Genomic DNA, 19,014 nt, shown 5'->3' with positions numbered 1-19,014 from the left:
AATAGAGTGCGTAAACTAATCATGACCTGAGAATGATGATTAGAGTTTTTTGCTTAAGTGAAACAAACAGATCAGCCAGGTCACATTTCATTTCTATTATACAAACACAATGTTGATATAATGTAGACTCTTAGCTATTATTTGGACACTATGGAATAGATTGGGCGTTAATCTCTCATACAAGAGAAACTAGTAGTTTAAATAATTTGCATTTGCATGTTCGAAATCTGGAAAAGCATGGTGAAGTATGTTATACAATTTTTAGAGTGTACATTTCAGTATATAAAATGTTTTCCTGTCATCTTAAATTTTTTAGTAGGATAATTTATATTATACAAATTTAAAGATTCTATAAAAATTTTAAACCTGCTTTTTAGATACATTTTGAAGTAATGTCATTTTCTATTAGATAGTAAATACAATACATATTTCAGATAGATGAATTTTGTGCACAAATGAATAGGCATCGTAGAATGAACTTGACTAACTTGAGTAAATTAAAATCGAAACACTTGTATACTTGTTGCCAACTGAAGAACTAGGATAAATTAATATTGGACTTAAGTTGATGAACTGATTCTAATTAATGGGATAAATCTAGACTGAGCATGTAATCTTACAATATTTTCAAAGTTTACTTATGATTAGTTTAGTAGATACTTATTAAGTACAATTTATGAGCTTGTTACGATGTATAATTCTGAATTGATAATTTAATTAAACTGTTTTTGTGGTATGACAATGCCATCTGAGCTGTCTGAGCTCCTAATTTGATATGTACATTAGTTTTATGATTTCTGGTCTAAGAGTTTAAGTAGCTGGGGAAAAAAATCAGGCTTTCACTTAGAAAAGTTATGAGCTGTAGGTAAAGCTTGTCTTAGTGCCTTACATATAACAACTCACTTTATGCTCGCAAACAGCCCTGTGAAGCTGGTTCTTTCATTTTCCGTATTTTCATTATGAGGACAGAGTAGCAGAGAGATTAGGTTACGTGAGCAAGGTCACACACTAGTGCCTGGCAGTCAGAATCCAGAGCCAGGCAGCTTGGCTTCAGAAACCATTTTAGGTCATTCCCCTTTTAAAGCCATTCTTCCTGTTTGAATCCTTCCTCCTTTTTCTTCAGTTTCTTTGACCTTTTATCATCATCTGGTATTAGCTATCCTTTGGGAGGTATCTGGCATTGGTATAAATTTGTTTTAACTCTATTGTATTGAAGGAGAGTTGATTTACACTGCTGTATCAGTTTCTGCTGTACAGCAAAGTGATTCAGTTATATGTATACATTGTTTTTTATATTCTTTTCCATTATGGGTTTTCACAGGATAGTGAATGTAGTTCTGTGTGCTCTGCAGCAGGACCCTGTTACTTATCCATTCTGTATAACAGTTTGTATCTCTAATCCTTTCCCCAGCCCCCTCTCCCCCTTGGCAACCACAGGGCTGTTCTCTGTGTCTGTGACTCTCTGTTCCCTGGATAAATTCATTTGTGCCACACGCAAGTGATATTGTACCATATTTATCCTTTTTCCTGACTTGCTTCTCTGAGTAGGATGATTGCCAGCTCCATCCATGTTGCTGTGAATGCTGCTGTTGCCATTGTTCAGTCACTGAGTTGTGTCCTGCTCTCTGCAGCTCCATGAACTACAGCAAGTCAGGCCTCCCTGTCCTTCACCATCTGCTGGAGTTCGCTCAACGTTCAAGCCCATTGAATCAGTAAATGGTATTATCTCATTCTTAAGTATTATCTTATACTTAAGGAGTAGTATTCCATTGTGAAAGCAGTGACAGATTTTATTTTCTTGGGCTCCAAAATTACTGTGGATGGAGAATGCAGGGGCAAAATTAAAAGATGCTTGCTCTTTGTAAGGAAAGCTATGATAAACCTAGACAGCATATAAAAAAGCAGAGACATCACTTTGCTGACAAAGGTCCGTATAGTCATAGCTGTTGTTTTTCCAGTAGTTATGTATGGATGTGGGAGTTTGACCATAAAGAAAGTAGAGCCCCGAAGAATTGATGTTTTTGAACTGTGGTGCTGGTGAAGATTCTTGAGAGTCCCTTGGACAGGAAGGAGATCAAACCAGTCCATCCTAAAGGAAATCAACCCTGAATATTCATTGGAAGGACTGATGCTGAAGCTGAAGCTCCAGTACTTTGGCCACGTGATGCACAGAGCCGACTCATTGGAAAAGACCCCTACGGCTGGGAAGGATTGAAGGCAAAAGAAGAGGGTGGCAGAGGATGTGATGGTTAGATAGCATCACTGACTCAGTGAACATGAATCTGAGCACACTCTGGAGATAGTGTAAGACAGGGAAGCCTGGAGTGCTGCAGTCCATGGGGTCGCAAAGATTTGGACACAACTTAGCAACTGAACAGCAACAAGTATTCCATTGTATATATGTACCACATCTTGTTTGTTCATTCATTTGTTGATGGACATTTAGGTGGTTTCCATGTTTTGGCTATTGGGAATCCTGCTACTGAAAACATAGGGATGCGTGTATCTTTTCAAATGACGGTTTTGTCAGGGTATAGGCCCAGGAGTGCGATTTCTGCGTAATACGGCAACGTTTTTTTAGTGTTTTGAGGAAACTTTGTACTGTTTTCCATAGTGGTTGCACCAGTTTACATTCCCACCAGCAGTGTAAGAGGGGTCCCTTTCCTCCATACACTCTCCAGCATTTGTTATTTGTAGGTTTTTTTTTTTAAGTGATGGCTATTCTGATCAGAGTGAGGTGATACCTCATTGTAGTTTTGATTTTCATTTCTCTAATGTTTAGTGATGTTGAACACTGTTCTGTGCACCCGCTGACCATCTGTATGTCTTCTTTGGAGAAATGTCTGTTTAGGTCTTTGGCCCATTTGGGTATATAAATTTTTTGTTTTAGATATGGCTAGAAATGACCAAGTCCTTGGATATTGATAATAAGTTATGCTGTAACTTGTTCCTCCTGGACTTCCAGGATTCTTGTTTTAAATAGAAAATTCTGTACTGTTAGCTATTTGTAATGTTCAGTTATCAAGAGTAGAACTTTTCTATTCATTTTTAACCTTTACAATCAGATTCTGATATGCTGTCTAATATTTGTAACAGAAATGTCCCTATAAATATAATTCTGCCTCTCCCCCATGGTTTCACTTTCCATGATTTCAGTTACCCATGGTTAGCTGCAGTCCAAAAATATTAAATGGAAAATTCTAGAAATAAACAGTTCATAAGTTTTAAATTGCTCACTATAACACATGCTGCTGCTGCTAAGTCGCTTCAGTCGTGTCCGACTCTGTGCAACCCCATGGACTGCAGCCCACCAGGCTCCCCCGTCCCTGGGATTCTCCAGGCAAGAACACTGGAGTGGGTTGCCATTTCTTTCTCCAATGCATGAAAATGGAAAGTGAAAGTGAAGTCGCTCAGTCGTGTCCGACTCTTAGCGACCCCATGGACTGCAGCCTACCAGGGTCCTCCATCCATGGGATTTTCCGGGCAACAGTACTGGAGTGGTGTGCCATTGTCTTCTCCCACTAGTGTGATGAAATTTTGTGCCATTCTCTCTGGGGTCCCCAACCATTGATGACATCTGCTCCTAACATCTAACCATCAACATTGTCGTGCTCGGTAATCCCAGGATCACCCATAGCAGATGACCCTCTTTCTGATGCACCATCAGAAGGTCAATAGCAGCCTGACCCTGTATCACAGTGCCAGCTTCATTCACCTGACTTCATCTTACACATAGGTATTTCATCATCTCCCATCACCACAAAAAGAAGGGTAGGTGCAGTCCAGTAAGTGAGAGGGATCAGATTCACACAGCTTCCATTACAGTATATTGTTATACTGTTCCCTTTATTATTAGTTATTGTTAGCCTCATACTGTGGCTAATTTATAAATTAAACTTTATGGAAAAAACAGAATATGTATGAAATTTAGTACCATCTATAGTTTCAGGCATCTCCTGGGGGTCTTGGAACATACCCCTCACAGGTAGAGGGGGACTACTGTATTGATCTGTTTGTTCTAGGTTTGTTTTGCTCTTAAAATGCTGTTAGTTTTTGGAAACAGGCTTAATCCTCTAATGTGGAAAAACTGACCTAAGCTGCTTAAAATTTATGTTCAGAAAATGGATGTTTCATTGCTGTCAAGTACAAAATTTCATTTTTACAAGTACATGCTGCCTTAGACACACAGTTGAGCTGTACGTCATAAGCCATTCGATGTCAAATGATACCAAAAGTGACCTAGTAAGCAATCAGTGGTTATACTACAGAAATAATCAAAGGTTTAGTCAATAACTCATGAAGTTTGATGCACTAGTATTGATAAGCTAATTAAACAGATCTGCCTGTGTTCTTCCAGCCTACTGGGGCTCTGCTGTGATTAGCTTTACAGCAAGGAGTATTGTAACATTGAATGAAAGTAACTGATCAGAGAATGGAGTAGTCACGAAGCTTTAAGTACTCCCATTTCTGGTCACAGAATGGTTTCAGGGAAAGTAGGCTTTCTCTGCACACCTGCAGCCAGTCAGTGCATAGGCCTCTTGTGGTCAATATTGATTGATTCTTATAACAGAACTTGAACAAATTTAGTGTTTTGCAACCTTCTGTGATTTAATATTGTTATGCTTTTTGCTATAACAGTCATAAAAATCCTTCTCCAATGGTGAGTAATTATAGCAAGCCTTCTAGCTCAGCTGTGGTTTGAATGTTTCAGTGTTGCCAGTATATATGCTAGATATATTTTGGAGTTCATAATTCAGCTTTAAGAGCTGGCTTACAGTTAGGTAAATAAAAGATGTTGCTGAGAAATAAATCCCAAGAAGATGAGGTGGGTGTGGACCCAACCCAATCTTGTTTCCACACTTTGCTGAGAACTGTAGACTGAGATCTGAATATAATTGGTGAAGAGAAAGAGTATTTTAAATGATTAATTTTCTTTAAAAAAACCCACAAGTTAAAGACTTTGGAGGCAATCTTCTTAATACCTGTTGTTTTCTAACAGTGTGTTGATGTCCTTTTAAACATCTGTTTCATGAATTGTAACTATTGGTGGTAAGTTAGATATAGCAATCTAATAGGAAATGTCCCTCCCCACCCCCCGCCCATTGTCTCTCATTGGGCTGTGATGTTTCATTCAGCTGATTATTATTGGGCTCTTACTGTGTGCCAGGCTATGGTGCCTGTACTAAATAACCTCACGTTTATTCCAAGATTTGAAAAATATCTTATTTAAAATCTTGATTTGATACGTTTAAATTGGTGCAGATCAGTCAACCAGCAAATGTTGGCTCCTTTTTGGTGCTGTTGTAATCTTCAGTTCAGTTCAGTTCCGTCGCTCAGTCGTGTCTGACTCTTTGCGACCCCATGAATCGCAGCACGCCAGGCCTCCCTGTCCATGACCAACTCCCGGAGTTCATTCAGACTCACGTCCATCGAGTCAGTGATGCCATCCAGCCATCTCATCCTCTGTCCTCCCCTTCTCCTCCAGCCCCCAATCCCTCCCAGCATCAGTCTTTTCCAATGAGTCAACTCTTTGCATGAGGTGGCCAAAGTACTGTTGTAATCTTAGGAACTTTAAAATCTGGTTGGGGAGAAAATGATAAGTGCTTCTTAAACTGGGATTTAAGAATTTAAAGATTTTATATATCTATTTAAATATAATCTAAAGCATTGGGTATATTTGGATCATTTGGTTACCATCTTGGATACTAGTATCATTTAATTTTGGAACCCATTTTTTGTATTCTTATGTGAGATCACTTGATTGACTTGAAGGGGTCTGAGTGGGTTGGTATCATCTGTGGATGAGTGGGCATTTGGGTGAGATCTGCTTTTGATTGATTGACAGGCCAAGGTGTGTGGTTTTTTGGAGTGAATTTGTTTCTGATTGGCTAACGTTCAACAGCAGGGGGCTGTCACAGTTGACTTGCAAAAACTTGTTGATTTAGCTGAGTTTTTGTCTGTTGAACTCATTTAAAATAGTTCTGGTGGCTACATGTTGCCAATGCTATAGAAAAAGCCATCTTAGAGGAGTGTGGGAACTTAAAAATACGTTGTTTCAGATTGTTTATAATGAAAACTTCAAATACTTTTAAAATCAGAGAAAGTACTATTATTTTGGAGTTGGAGGTTGTCTGGAAACATGAGATTCACCCCTGAAGTGAAAATGTCTCTATTGGTTTATGAGTATAAACTTAATATTTGTTGTAAAAAAATTAAATAATATAGAAATATGTAAAGAGTGAAGGTCACTGGTTAATACCATTACCCAAAGACAGTCACTGTTAACACTTTACTGTGTAATGTTAACTTTTATGCTTAACTGCTTTGAATCTTGGTTCTTCGTTTAATAGATTTCCATGTTGCTCAAGTTACTTAGTGTCTCTGTGCTTCAGTTTCTTCACCTGTAAAGTACAAATGATAATGTCTATTCATTGAGTTGTGAATATAAAATTAATTAATCTGAATAAAACATTTAGAACTGTGCCTGACACATAGTTAAGTATATAACTATTTGCTATTATTACCATATTATGTCTGGTCTAAGACATGTGTTTTCTATTTTAAAGTTTATGCAGTTGGGACTTATCTTTACAATTGGGGATGACTTAAAATTGGCAGAGGTTTGTACCTTTCTTGTGGTCCATGAAATTATGGTACATCTTACAAATTGAATGGTGTATCCTAAGACTGATAAAATATAGCATGTGTGTGTATATTTTCTATTAATACAGAAGTGAGATCATAAAATACATACTGTTTTGCATCCTTAAAAATTTTTACAAGGACATATTTTCAATGTCAAATATAGATTCACTTAATTATATATAATGGCCACATAATACAATGTTATGTGGATATACCGTAATTTGTTTTACTGTTCCCCTACTAGTGGAAATTTTATTGTTTAATGTTTGCTTTTATGGAAGATTTTGATTAGTAGAACTTGAGAGAAAAAAGGATGATAAACTAAGTGGAGATTGAGACAAAATCAAGTTATATTTGAGGACTGTTTCTGATTGACTGGAAAGGGAAGATTATGGGCTGTATTGAGTAGGTTTTACATACAGTATGGGCTGTATTATATATTAGGTTTCATTTTTAAGATTCTGTGGGTCTATTCAACACTGAAGAGTAACTGAAAATATGTTTTTTGTTAATTTCACCTATAACCCTGTCAAGATAGTACAGACAAATTGATATTACCCTGAAATGGTGTGTTTAGCATTTTTATTAGTAATGATGAAGATGTAGAAAGTATGTTCATCAAGTTTTCACTCTTGTTCCTGAAATTGGGAAGAATAGTAAAATAGGTTGGATTATAGATTAAGAGCTAAAATTATCTGAGGAGGGTGCCATGATGGATCGAATTTAAGTTGTTGAAAATTTCTATAGGTATGTGTAAGATAGTGTCCTCCTTTTAAAAGACCTCATTAGGCCAATTATTCAAGTGTGGATTGATTTAGTCAGTAGTACATTTGGAAAAAGTATATGGTTTTAATCAAGAATTAGTTGTCTCAGTAAAAGCACCTCATCTGGAACAAAATCTTAACTAGTTTGTCTTGCTTAGACATCATTTGTAGCTTGGAGTGCCACATTGAAAAGAACATAGGCAAATTGGGGTGAATTCAGAAGGGAGCAAACAGCATGGTGAAGGAACCCAGAACTCTGCTGTCTGTGTCAAGAGTAGCTGAAGCATGAGGACGAGAAGGCCACGGCCGTGCTGCGCTTAGGTGCTCAGTCGTGTCCTACTCTGCGAACCCATGGACTATCGATATAGCCTGCCAAGCTTCTCTGTCCATGGGATTCTCCAGGCAAGAATGCTAGAGTGGGTTGCCATTACCTCCTCCAGGGGATCTTCCCAACCCAGAAATCCAACTCAGGTCTCCCCCGTTGCAGGTGGATTCTTTACCATCTGGGCCACCAGGGAAGCCCTGACTGTTATCCCTAAAGAAATCCACATTGGTTCCTATGATGTAAAATATGGCCCGGTATAGCATTGTTTTCCTTTTCAGCATTGATTCCAGCTGTTTCTAGCTACTTCCCCTTCTTTCCCATGCTCTTTGAACATTGCATAAACCTTTAGATATGTACTGTGGAAATATATCAGAAAATTAATCAGGCAGTGTTATCTGAAGATATTTGTAAAGGGAGATACAAGCTGAAAGCAGTGTCATAAGGAAGCAGTTGATGAATTTCAACTCAGATTTCAATTTTTGGTTAATTTTTCTGCTCATCATAATTTTGTTATAAATTTAGTGATTTAATTGCCTTTGAAAACAGTTTTCATAACACATTTCCATCCGTCTGGAATTTTTATTACATTAAATTGATGCTGTTGTCACACATTCTTCCGGAGCTGAAAATACCATGTAATGTCTTTTGGAATCTGAATTTTATCATAGAATCGGAATTGTGTTTCAGCACCTTTGACAGATAAGCAAATGTGAGTTCCCATACCATAAGTTGGTTAGTGGACAGAACCCAAGTTCCTTCTATTATTTGTATCCCTCATTTTGAAAATACTTTTGCAGTTTAGTTAATGTTTTAATACTCTTGTATAAGTTTTGCTCAGGAACTTTTTTTCCCTTCAAGAGGAAGGACACTTTGATAGGATGTTGCTGTTACAGATTAGATTAGTAAAATCCTTACTTTACAAACTTTTTCTGTTTCTATTAATTATCTTGTATTATCTTTATTTTACAGTGTAGCCTATGAGCAGGTTCTGTTACTTAGTTTAGGAAAGTTGAGAATGGATTTTTGTATAGACAGTATTGAATGTTTAGTTTTCACTCTGGCTAGGATTAAATGGTTTTTTCTTTTTCACAGATCAAGAAGTTAGTGTATGTTTACCTGGTCCGATATGCTGAAGAGCAGCAGGATCTGGCCCTCTTGTCCATAAGCACTTTTCAGCGAGCTCTGAAGGTAAATAGTAGAGTGAGCAGGCAGATAGCTGCAGCATTTCTGCACAGTTGAAGGTGTGTCATTTAAAGAAGTGGAGCAATAATCCACTCAATAGTGCAGTCATGTTTTGAAAGAGTTAAAAGGCCTCTCACTGTGCCTATTCAATACCCTAGGAAAATAATTTATATAATCAACTGGGCTTTGCCTTGTATGTTCCATTATGTTCAATGTAATCATTATTGTGCATCAAAGAACTCTTCATCATTACACTAACTTGTAGAAAGTATACAAAGAGGGGGCGTGACTTTTTTTTTCAGATAAAATTAACGACCTGCAGCATTTTATTATTATGAACTCTAAAAACCTGCATGTTTGGTAATATATGATCAAGTAGAACTAAAAACATTACTTTGCTTGTTAAAACATTATTCAGAGAAAGAAACGTTTTATTTCTCTTCTTCCTTAGCCACTTCCATATACTGGTTATTTATTTTAAATTAAGTAGCTTTTTTTCTTTTTTGCTATTGTTGTGTTATATCCTATAAGCACCTGTTAACTCTTTCATAATGATGTGTTTGAAATATTGCAAACTTGAAATTTTGATGAATATTTTTGTACTATTTTTAGGACCCAAATCAACTAATTCGTGCAAGTGCTTTGAGAGTTCTGTCAAGTATTAGAGTGCCAATTATTGTACCTATTATGATGCTTGCCATTAAGGAAGCTTCTGCTGACTTATCACCATACGTTAGGAAGAATGCAGCCCACGCAATACAAAAACTGTACAGGTTGGTACTTTATAAATAATACCAAACATCCCTAATGTTGCATGGAATGTTAAAGCCCACGGAGGCGTATTTTATTCGCTCATATAATAGTTTGACCTTAAACTGAGTAAGTAAACTCAGTGACCATGTTTCTTTCTCCTTGCCCACAAATATTCTTTATACATCTTCTATTTTATTTCGGTTATTTTGGGAGCCTTTGCAGGGTTTCTACTTGTAAACCTGTTAGGGACAGTGATATTTTATGGATTTTATAACTTAAAAATAATCAGATATTGAATTATCATTTATACAGGTTTTCTCATTATACATACATTTATGTTATTAGAAAATTAAGATTTTTTTCCTCTTCCTTATTGTAGGGTAGAGTCTAAAGCTTGTTATCTTTTCAGCTCACTTTGTTACCCTTTGATCCATCTTTGGTCCTGCTATTCCCTTCCTTGCTTGCTTCTTTTCCAGAGCCGTTTTATTAAATACTGTTTAAATACTGATTTTTAAATATAGCACCATACTATATTTATGTGATATATATATTGTATATGGTATAATTATATTGATAGACATATATACATATATATATGGTACCTTAATCTCTGTAGAATATATAATGCTTATATAAAAGAATTATTATCTTTCATAATTTGGTATTATTTTCAGTTACCATTTATTTCATGAGCTTTTATCAAGATCATTTTGTGTTTTTGGTGTGGTGCTATATGCATAAGATGTATGAAAATGTTAGAGGATGTACTATCACATTTTGAGGGGAAATAATCAAACATATGCCAAATAATTAAAGCAATCTATAATTAAAGTAAGGTATTGCTAAATAATGAACTATGTATATATAAAGCACAATGACAGTGCCTTTGATAGGGTAGAGCTCAGAGATTGTCATATAGGGTTTCTTAAAGTAAAATATAAATGGGATTAGTTAGGAAACATTAGAGAAGGGAGAGTGGAATTTGAAACAATTAAAATTTTTGAGTGTTCAGATAATTATGTGCTTAGTCATTTCAGTAGTGAGACTCTTTGTGACCCTATGGACTGTAGCCCACCAGGCTCCTCTGTCCATAGGATTCTCCAGGCTAGAATACTGGAGTGGGTTGCCATGCCCTCCTCCAGGGTAATTATAAATGAGATAATTATAATGGTCAATAATAAACTTATATAATGTTTATGAAAAGTGAAACTCATTTTCTTAGGTTAATTGTCAAAGTCGACTCATGCTTCGTAGTCTTTATCCTTTCTATTTATTAACTTACAAAATAAGATCAAAGCTCGCTGCTGCTGCTGCTGCTGCTGCTAAGTCACTTCAGTCGTGTCTGACTCTGTGCGACCCCATAAACGGCAGCCCACCAGGCTCCCCTGTCCTTGGGATTCTCCAGGCAAGAACACTGGAGTGGGTTGCCGTTTCCTTCTCCAATCAAAGCTCACTATGACAGTTTAAAGCCCATCACTGGGCTCCATGTTACCTCTCTCTGTCTTGAATTTACAGTCTAGTAGCTCAGTACTGCCTATTAGTCCTCTCCATAAAATGTTTCTTATCTCATTACCATCTCTTGTTCCTTTTTAGTCCCTACCTAGAATATTTCCACTTTTTCCAGCTCTAAAGCTGTTTAAGATTCATCTGAGATGTCGCATCCCAAAAGAAACCCTCCACAACCTTCCTGCCTTCATCAGTGTTCCCTATCCCCATAGTCCCTTATCTATAGCACCATTATGTCTTAAGATTATATCTGGGACTATCTGTACTAGATTGTCTTACTTCTCTTTGTAGGCTCATTGTTTAGTTTCTCAGTGAATGAACAATTGAATTCTGTGCTAGGAAGAAATTTTTTCGGTATGTAAAGCTGGTATTATGATGCATCTGTCATTTATATGTGAGCCTTTGTTTATACTTTTTGGTTTTAGATGTCAGGTTTTATTATGCATGTCTCCGTCAGTAAACTAGAATGATACAGAATTTTTATTTGGAAATTTCTATGTGTTTCTTTTTGACAGTTAGGTATCCATGGTCAAAAATGATTCCTATTTTGTTATTTCCCCCTAGTTAAAAAAAGGTTTTGTGGTTTAACTAACTGTAATTACTTTCTTGAGGTTTTCAAGTTCATTTTAAGAAGTAGTTTTGTTCTTTAACTATTTTCTTAATGGTTTTGATATCTGGGTTTAATTAATATGAGCAACTTTAGATAGAATAGGAAAAGTCAACTCATTCCACTTTAAATTTGTTTTCTGTTTATTTCTATCTAAAGTCTTTTTCTCCCCCCAACTTTAAAAATTTTTCATATTCTTGAAATGATTAGCCTTACTTAAAGTTAGAAATAAAGGAAAAAAAATTAACGTAAGTTTTTTCTTTTTATATTTTAGCCTTGATCCAGAGCAGAAAGAAATGTTAATTGAAATTATTGAAAAACTTCTGAAGGATAAAAGCACAGTAAGTAATATCTTTTCATGTCCAATAAATTGTGCTTTATTTATATAATATTATTTTACTATCATATATATGACATAATAATTCTTATAGAATAAAAAGACACTTGCTCCTTGGAAGGAAAGCTATGGCAAACCTAGATAATGTATTAAAAAGTAGAAAAATCACTTTGCCAATAAAAGTTTGTATTGTCAAAGCTATGTTTTTTTTCCAGTAGTCCTTACAGATGTGAGATTTGGACCATAAAAAAGGCTGAGTGCCAGAGAATTGATACTTTGAAACTGTGGGGCTGGAGAACTCTTGAGAGTCCTCTGGACTGCATGGAGATCAAACCAATCAATCCTAAAGAAAATAAACCTTGACTATTCATTGAAAGGACTAATGCTAAAGCTGAAGCTCTAATACTTTGACTACCTGATGCGAAGAGCCAACTCATTGGAAAACACCCTGATGCTGGGAAAGATTGAGAGCTAAAGGAGAAGAGGGTAGCAGAGGATGAGATGGTTAGACAGCATCACTGACTCAGGGGATATGAATCTGAGCGATCTCTGGGAGATAGTGGAGGACAGGGAAGCCTGGCATGCTGTAGTCCTTGTAGTGCAAAGAGACAGACAGGACTTAGCGACAGAACAACAACAAATAGATTTTGAAATTATATAAATATTAATGGAGCTCATTAAAATCTTGAAAAATAAAAATGTCCAGGTAAAGAGAAAAGTTCCATTTGGAATTTTAGTTTGTTACATATTTCTTCATGAGAGTCTGAAGAAGAGCAAGTTGGGGAAAGACAATTCTTTCTTTAACCTGTAGCTAAATTGTCGACTGCTTTTAAGGCCAACTTTTTTTTATTTTAAACAGTGATTTCCTAGGATTTTTAAAGGCTGAATCAGTTGAAAACAAATAATTGTTTTATAATGTATTGAGTATTAAAGAGATAATGAAAAATAGAGGAGTGTGTTTTAGTAGTATAAATGTGTTATTTTTTTTTTCTTAGATACTAAAATGTTTTCATATGTATAACACTGTTTTATTGGCTGGTTAGTACTGAGCAAATTCCCCATCTTTTGGAAATGTACGTGTCTCTTCCTCCTTCCTATCCCACTCTTATTCTTTATGTATAGTGACATAATAATGAGATCTAGAAATAATGGCAATGCATGGGATCTATGAGCAGACCTCTGGAGGAGCTGGTGTAATGGTATCTTTTGGTGGAGTCCTCTGCACCCACAGAAAACACGACCCTCAAAACTATTCAAAAAAAGGATTCCAGCTCATTTTAGGAAGATATCACCCAGTTGCATGCATATCTGTTTATAGAAGCCAATATAGCAGCCACTAGCTTTGTATTGTGCTCAGTCGCTCAGTCGTGCCCGACTCTTTGCGACCCCGTGGACTGGAGCCTGCCAGGCTGCTCTGATCATGGAATTCTCCAGGCAAAAATACTGGAGTGGGTTGCCATGACCTTCTCCAGGGGATCTTCCTGACCCAGCAATCGAACCCAAGTCTCCTGTATTGCAGGCAGATTCTTTACCATCTGAGCCACCAGCTAAGCCAGACTATGGCTGTTAATATATGGCTTAGTATACGGTCTGTCCTGGAGAATGCTCAGTGTGTATTTGAGAGGAATGTATATTCTACTGGCCTTTCGGTGGCGTATTCTGTAGATGTCTTTTGGGTCTCATTGGTTTATAGTGTTGTTCAAGTCTTCTGTTCTTTATTGATCTTCCTTCTTGTGGCTCATTAAAAGTGGAATATTGAAGTCTACCGTTAACTATAGAGCTGTCAGTTCTGTCCCTGCTTGCTTTGTGTATTTAGGAACTCTGATATTTGGTGCATTAGTTCAGTTCAGTCGCTCAGTTGTGTCCGACTCTTTGCGACCCCATGAACCGCGGCATGCCAGGTCTTGCTGTCCACCACCAACTTCTGGAGTCTACCCAAACCCATGTCCATCGAGTTGGTGATGCCATCTAGCCGTCTCATCCTCTGTTGTCCCCTTCTTTTGTCCCTAATCTCTCCCAGCATCAGGGTCTTTTCCAATGAGTCAACTCTTTGCATGAGATGGCCAAAGTATTGGAATTTCAGCTTCAACATCAGTCCTTCCAGTGAACACCCAGGACTGATCTCCTTTAGGATGGACTGGTTGGATCTCCTTGCAGTCCAAGGGACTCTCAAGAGTCTTCTCCAAGACCACAGTTCAAAAGCATCAATTCTTCGGCGCTCAGCTTTCTTCACAGTCCAACTCTCACATCCATACATGAACACTGGAAAAACCATAGTCTTGACTAGACGGACCTTTGTTGGCAAAGTAATGTCTCTGCTTTTCAATATGCTACCTAGGTTGGTCATAACTTTCCTTCCAAGGAGTAAGCGTCTTTTAATTTCATGGCTGCAGTCACCATCTGCAGTGATTTTGGAGCCCAGAAACATAAAGTCTGATACTGTTTGCACTGTTTCCCCATCTATTTCCCACGAAGTGATGGGACCAGATGCCATGATCTTAGTTTTCTGAATGTTGAGCTTTAAGCCAACTTTTTCACTCTCCTCTTTCACTTTCATCAAGAGGCTTTTTAGTTCCTCTTCACTTTCTGTCATAAGGGTGGTGTCATCTGCATATCTGAGGTTATTGATATTTCTCCCAGCAATCTTGATTCCAGCTTGTGCTTCTTCCAGCCCAGCTTTTCTCATGATGTACTTGGCATATAAGTTAAATAAGCAGAATGTACTTAAAATTGTTTTTACCTTCCTTTTGTCATTATAAAATGTCTCAATCTCTCATAACAGTTTTTAAATTCTACTTTGTCCTGTTTAAGTACAACTTTCTTACAATTGCTGTTTACATGATATACTTTTTCCTTCTTTTTACTCTCAACCTGTTGGTATTTTTTAATCTAATGTGTGTCTCCTGAGGTCTGTATAAAGTTGGATCTTGATATTTACTCTGGTCTGACTACATATGCTTTTTGTTTAGATGGTTTAATCCATTGACATTACTTCTTACTATAATATAGTTGATTTATAGCTACCATTATGTTTTTCTATGTCTCATGTCTTTTTTTGTTTGTTATTCCGCCTTCACTACTTTTTTTTAATATCCAGTGTATATATTGTGTATGATAACTCTTTTAGTGATATTTTTCGCTATGTATTTTTGAAACTACTGTATTTACCTGAGACTATACTTGGAGACTCAGAGAAGGCAATGGCACCCCACTCCAGTACTCCTGCCTGGAAAATCCCATGGACTGAGGAGCCTGGTGGGCTGCAGTCCATGGGGTCACTAAGAGTCGGAGACGACTGAGCGACTTCACTTTCACTTTTCACTTCCATGCATTGGAGAGGGAAATGGCAGTCCACTCCAGTGTTCTTGCCTGGAGAATCCCAGGGACGGGGGAGCCTGGTGGGCTGCCGTCTATGGGGTTGCACAGAGTCGGACACGACTGAAGTGACTTAGCAGCAGTAGCAGCATTCTTGGAGACTAGATAGCAAATTTCTTTTAGTCAATAATGTAGCAGGAATCTTTATTTCTTCTGTAGTGGTTGGCATAATGAAGACAGAGAAAAGAAATTTGATTCCTTTTTGTCTTTTGTATGGCATACTTGTTATATGCTTCTAGACCCAAATACAAAATCAATGTTATTGATATTGTGGATAACTTGATTTTAGTAATAATAAAAAAAAATTCAGTTTCTTCTGTCTTGAAGACATTTGCCAAGTACTGTGAAGAATACTAAGATCTGTAAGAAACAGATCCTTTATTTTAAGGTAGTTTGCCATGATTTCTGCTACATAATAAGCTAAAGAAATTAGTTTCTTGGCCTAGAAATGAAATCTCCATATATAATATGTGCATGTCTTTTCAAACAAGATGTAACATGTCATGGGTAACAACTGTCTTCTTTGAAATTAAACAGAATTGTATTTGAGCCTAAAGTTTTACCACTTATTAGCTATGTATTAGGGGCTTCCCTGGTGGCTCAGAGGTAATGAATCCACCTGCAATGCAGAAAAGGCGGGTTCAATCCCTGGGTCGGGAAGTTCCTCTAGAGAAGCGGAAAACATCCCCTTCTCTCCTGGAGAAGGAAGTAACTGCGGTATTGTTGCCTGGGAAATCCCATGGATAGAGGAGCCTGGCAGGCTGCAGTCCATGGAGTCCCAAAAGAGTCAGACACTACTTAAGCGACTGAACAATAGCTATGTATTAAGCCTTCATACATTTCAGCTTCCAAATTTTTAGGCCTTATTATTTCCAATCTATAAAGTTTTTGTTTGTGTTGAGGAAGTTATTGTATATAAAATCCTTAGCACAGTGCCTGACACCGTAATAGGAGATTAATAAGAAACAAACGACTCAAAAAGGGATGTAAAGAATACACTTTCTTTGCAAATTTAGAATGTCTGGGTTCTGACCCTGTATTTTGTATTTATTTCCAAAATACGATAGAAAAAAATATTGTACTTGTTAATAGTAGATATTTAGTATTTGTTGAATAATTGTGAGCATTAATTTGCTATATTCTTGGTGCAGGTAATTAGGTATTTACTCTTATTTTCAATGTTTTACTTCCCAAATGGTGTGTGTCATGCTCTGGTCATTGGTAGATAGGTCCTTTGGGAGCTTTGACTGTCTTGTCATTTGTGAGGTACTACCTGTCCTAAAGTATATATAGGATATGTTTATTTTTTTTAAATTAGGAAAGAACCTACATCTGTTTTCTACCCATATGAAGCGGGAGTAGTTCATACTGAATTCTGTAATTTCAGAGCAGAAGTACACGGTTCTCCAGTGTTTTGCCTTTTCATGTCAATGTTTGTAACTTCCTTTTCCAGCATTAAGAAATGTGACTTAAATTATCCACTACACTCACTTACTCAGTCCTGGAATGCAGATAAAGTATTGTTTCAGAATTGCCAGCATGTACTCTGTGAAGAGTAGTGAGACGGGGACTACTAATTGAGTTAAATGTTGGTTTAAGAATTACGTTTATCATTAGCCTTACTTCCTTGAATGCTGTTGTAAATCGAAATTGCATTAACTTTGTATGGTTGAACTTGTTACATTGGTATAGAAGAAAGCTAGCTATTGATTTTCTGTATGGTGATTTTATATTTTGCTTCTTTACTGAATTCTTTTATTGTTTGATTTAGTTTTATCTTTCAACCTCCATTGTTTCATTCCAGAAAATAAATCATATCATTTGCAAATAGAGATAACTTTACTTTCTCTTTTCTGATACTTAATGACTCTAATTTTTCTTGTCATAGTTAATTATAACTTTAGTACCGTGTTCAGTAGTGGTGGAGATGGTGAGCATCCTTACCTTGTTTCAGTTTAAACGAAATGCCTGTCATGTGTGTGTATTAAGCAAGATGCTGACCTTGAGGATTTTTTTTCTCTTTATCTTTTAGTTTTGTCCGGTGTGTCAAGGTCAGTTTTTTTCCTGATACCCAGTGAGGCTTTTTACAATATAGATTTAGAATTTATGTTATTTCTGGCAAAGCGGTGTTGTTGTTGTTAAGTTTTAAATATTACTGCTGTTCAGCTGTTAGCTTTTCTTCTTCAGAGATTTCAGTTTTCTCTAAGTTGGATCTTTGCTGCCTTTACTTCTTTATCTCGCTTTCTTTCTCTTGGTTCTTTTTGTACTTTTCTTAAATGCCCCTTCCTAAATTTTTATTCAACTATTTTCTGCCGGGGGCATTTTGCAGTTTAATTAAGGTGTCTGGTTATTTCTTTTCTGGTTTCAATCAACTTCTGTTTCTTCCTGTTGTCTTTTGTTCATTTCTGTTTTGTGATTTTCAGTTTCAGTTCATTTATGTGATCTTGAAATGCTTCTTTGAGGCAAGTTAATTCATTTTGAAGTGTTACGTGACAGTTGTTTGTTTGCTTCATCATGGATTTTTTTGTGTGGATAATTTTCATCAATTGTTTTGATTTTCATCTTCTGCTCTGATCTACCAGGAATCTTTTTTTTTTGTATTTTCACACATAGGCTCCTCTCTTTCTCTCTGCTCTTGCTTTCAGTTCTTTCTTATGCCCACTTCTAACTCGTGTCTGCTTTTATTCTGGGCAGTTGTTTCAGACTATCATAGATCTTTGTAAGGTTTGTGATACATAAATGACAGATAACTCTTTGATTTTAGAACTTATTTTCTACTTACATGTAATTAAAGTTTGGTAATTCCAAAGTATTTTAGTGTTGCTTAGAGCTTTGATTTTAATCTTTTTGCTTTCTCTGACTTTGCGTTCAGAGATTCACGTTTCCCCAGGTAGCATTAACATTCTACCCAGTAATTAAGTTGTCTACCCAGTATTTAAGTGTTTATGTTTTGTGAATGTTTTCTGATTATTTTTTCCTTTGTATGCTTATAGTTTGATGTAAAAAGATTGAAAACATTATGATATCCATATAGATATTTATTGATCTTATCTTTATTATTACTTTTTCTTGCCAGATATAATATATTGAAGTGATATAGCTATATTTCTTCCCCACTAATTAATAGTGTTAGCATTAATATTTAAAATAAAAAACCTAAATCATTTTTGTTTAAAATTTCCTCATTAAATGATCCAAATTTAATTTATTTCCACATTTTAAAAGGAGTTTATTTGCTGTCAGCAGGAGCTTTTTGGGATCATGATGATAATGATGATAACATTGCTGTTGCTGCTGATAAATAAATTTTGAAAGGTGTTAATATGTTTAAGAACTCTATTTAATCTCTGTTGATTTTGAGATTTACCTTCTGTTGCTTCTTTTAGTCTAAAGGAAAATTTTATTGAAATTGAGATTTCAAAATTAGTTGTGTCACTCTGATTTTAAGAAAAGGTAGAAATAAAAGGCCTATTAAAATAGAAGTGTTTTTCCCTTTTACTAGATAAATATGTATATTTGT

The 19,014-nt window shown here is 36.3% G+C and overlaps 1 protein-coding gene across 2 annotated transcripts in view; it reads left to right on the top strand.

Moving 5' to 3' along the window:
* Positions 1–19,014, top strand: part of AP3B1 (adaptor related protein complex 3 subunit beta 1) — a 235,789-nt gene that overhangs the window by 48,629 nt on the left and 168,146 nt on the right. The window contains exons 4-7 of one of the 2 annotated variants that reach the window (XM_027552929.1): positions 1,632–1,719; positions 8,827–8,922; positions 9,529–9,689; positions 12,057–12,123. In XM_027552929.1, the coding sequence (XP_027408730.1) occupies positions 1,717–1,719; positions 8,827–8,922; positions 9,529–9,689; positions 12,057–12,123 (327 nt within the window). In that variant the 5' untranslated portion in view covers positions 1,632–1,716. The remainder of the gene's footprint in view (positions 1–1,631; positions 1,720–8,826; positions 8,923–9,528; positions 9,690–12,056; positions 12,124–19,014) is intronic. The other variant, XM_027552928.1, reaches the window with a different exon arrangement.

Source organism: Bos indicus x Bos taurus, chromosome 10 (genome assembly GCF_003369695.1).
Source record: "Bos indicus x Bos taurus breed Angus x Brahman F1 hybrid chromosome 10, Bos_hybrid_MaternalHap_v2.0, whole genome shotgun sequence".
Lineage (NCBI taxonomy): Eukaryota > Metazoa > Chordata > Mammalia > Artiodactyla > Bovidae > Bos > Bos indicus x Bos taurus.
The sequence above is the reverse complement of the archived record's forward strand: the minus strand, read 5'-3'. Positions and strand labels throughout refer to the sequence as shown.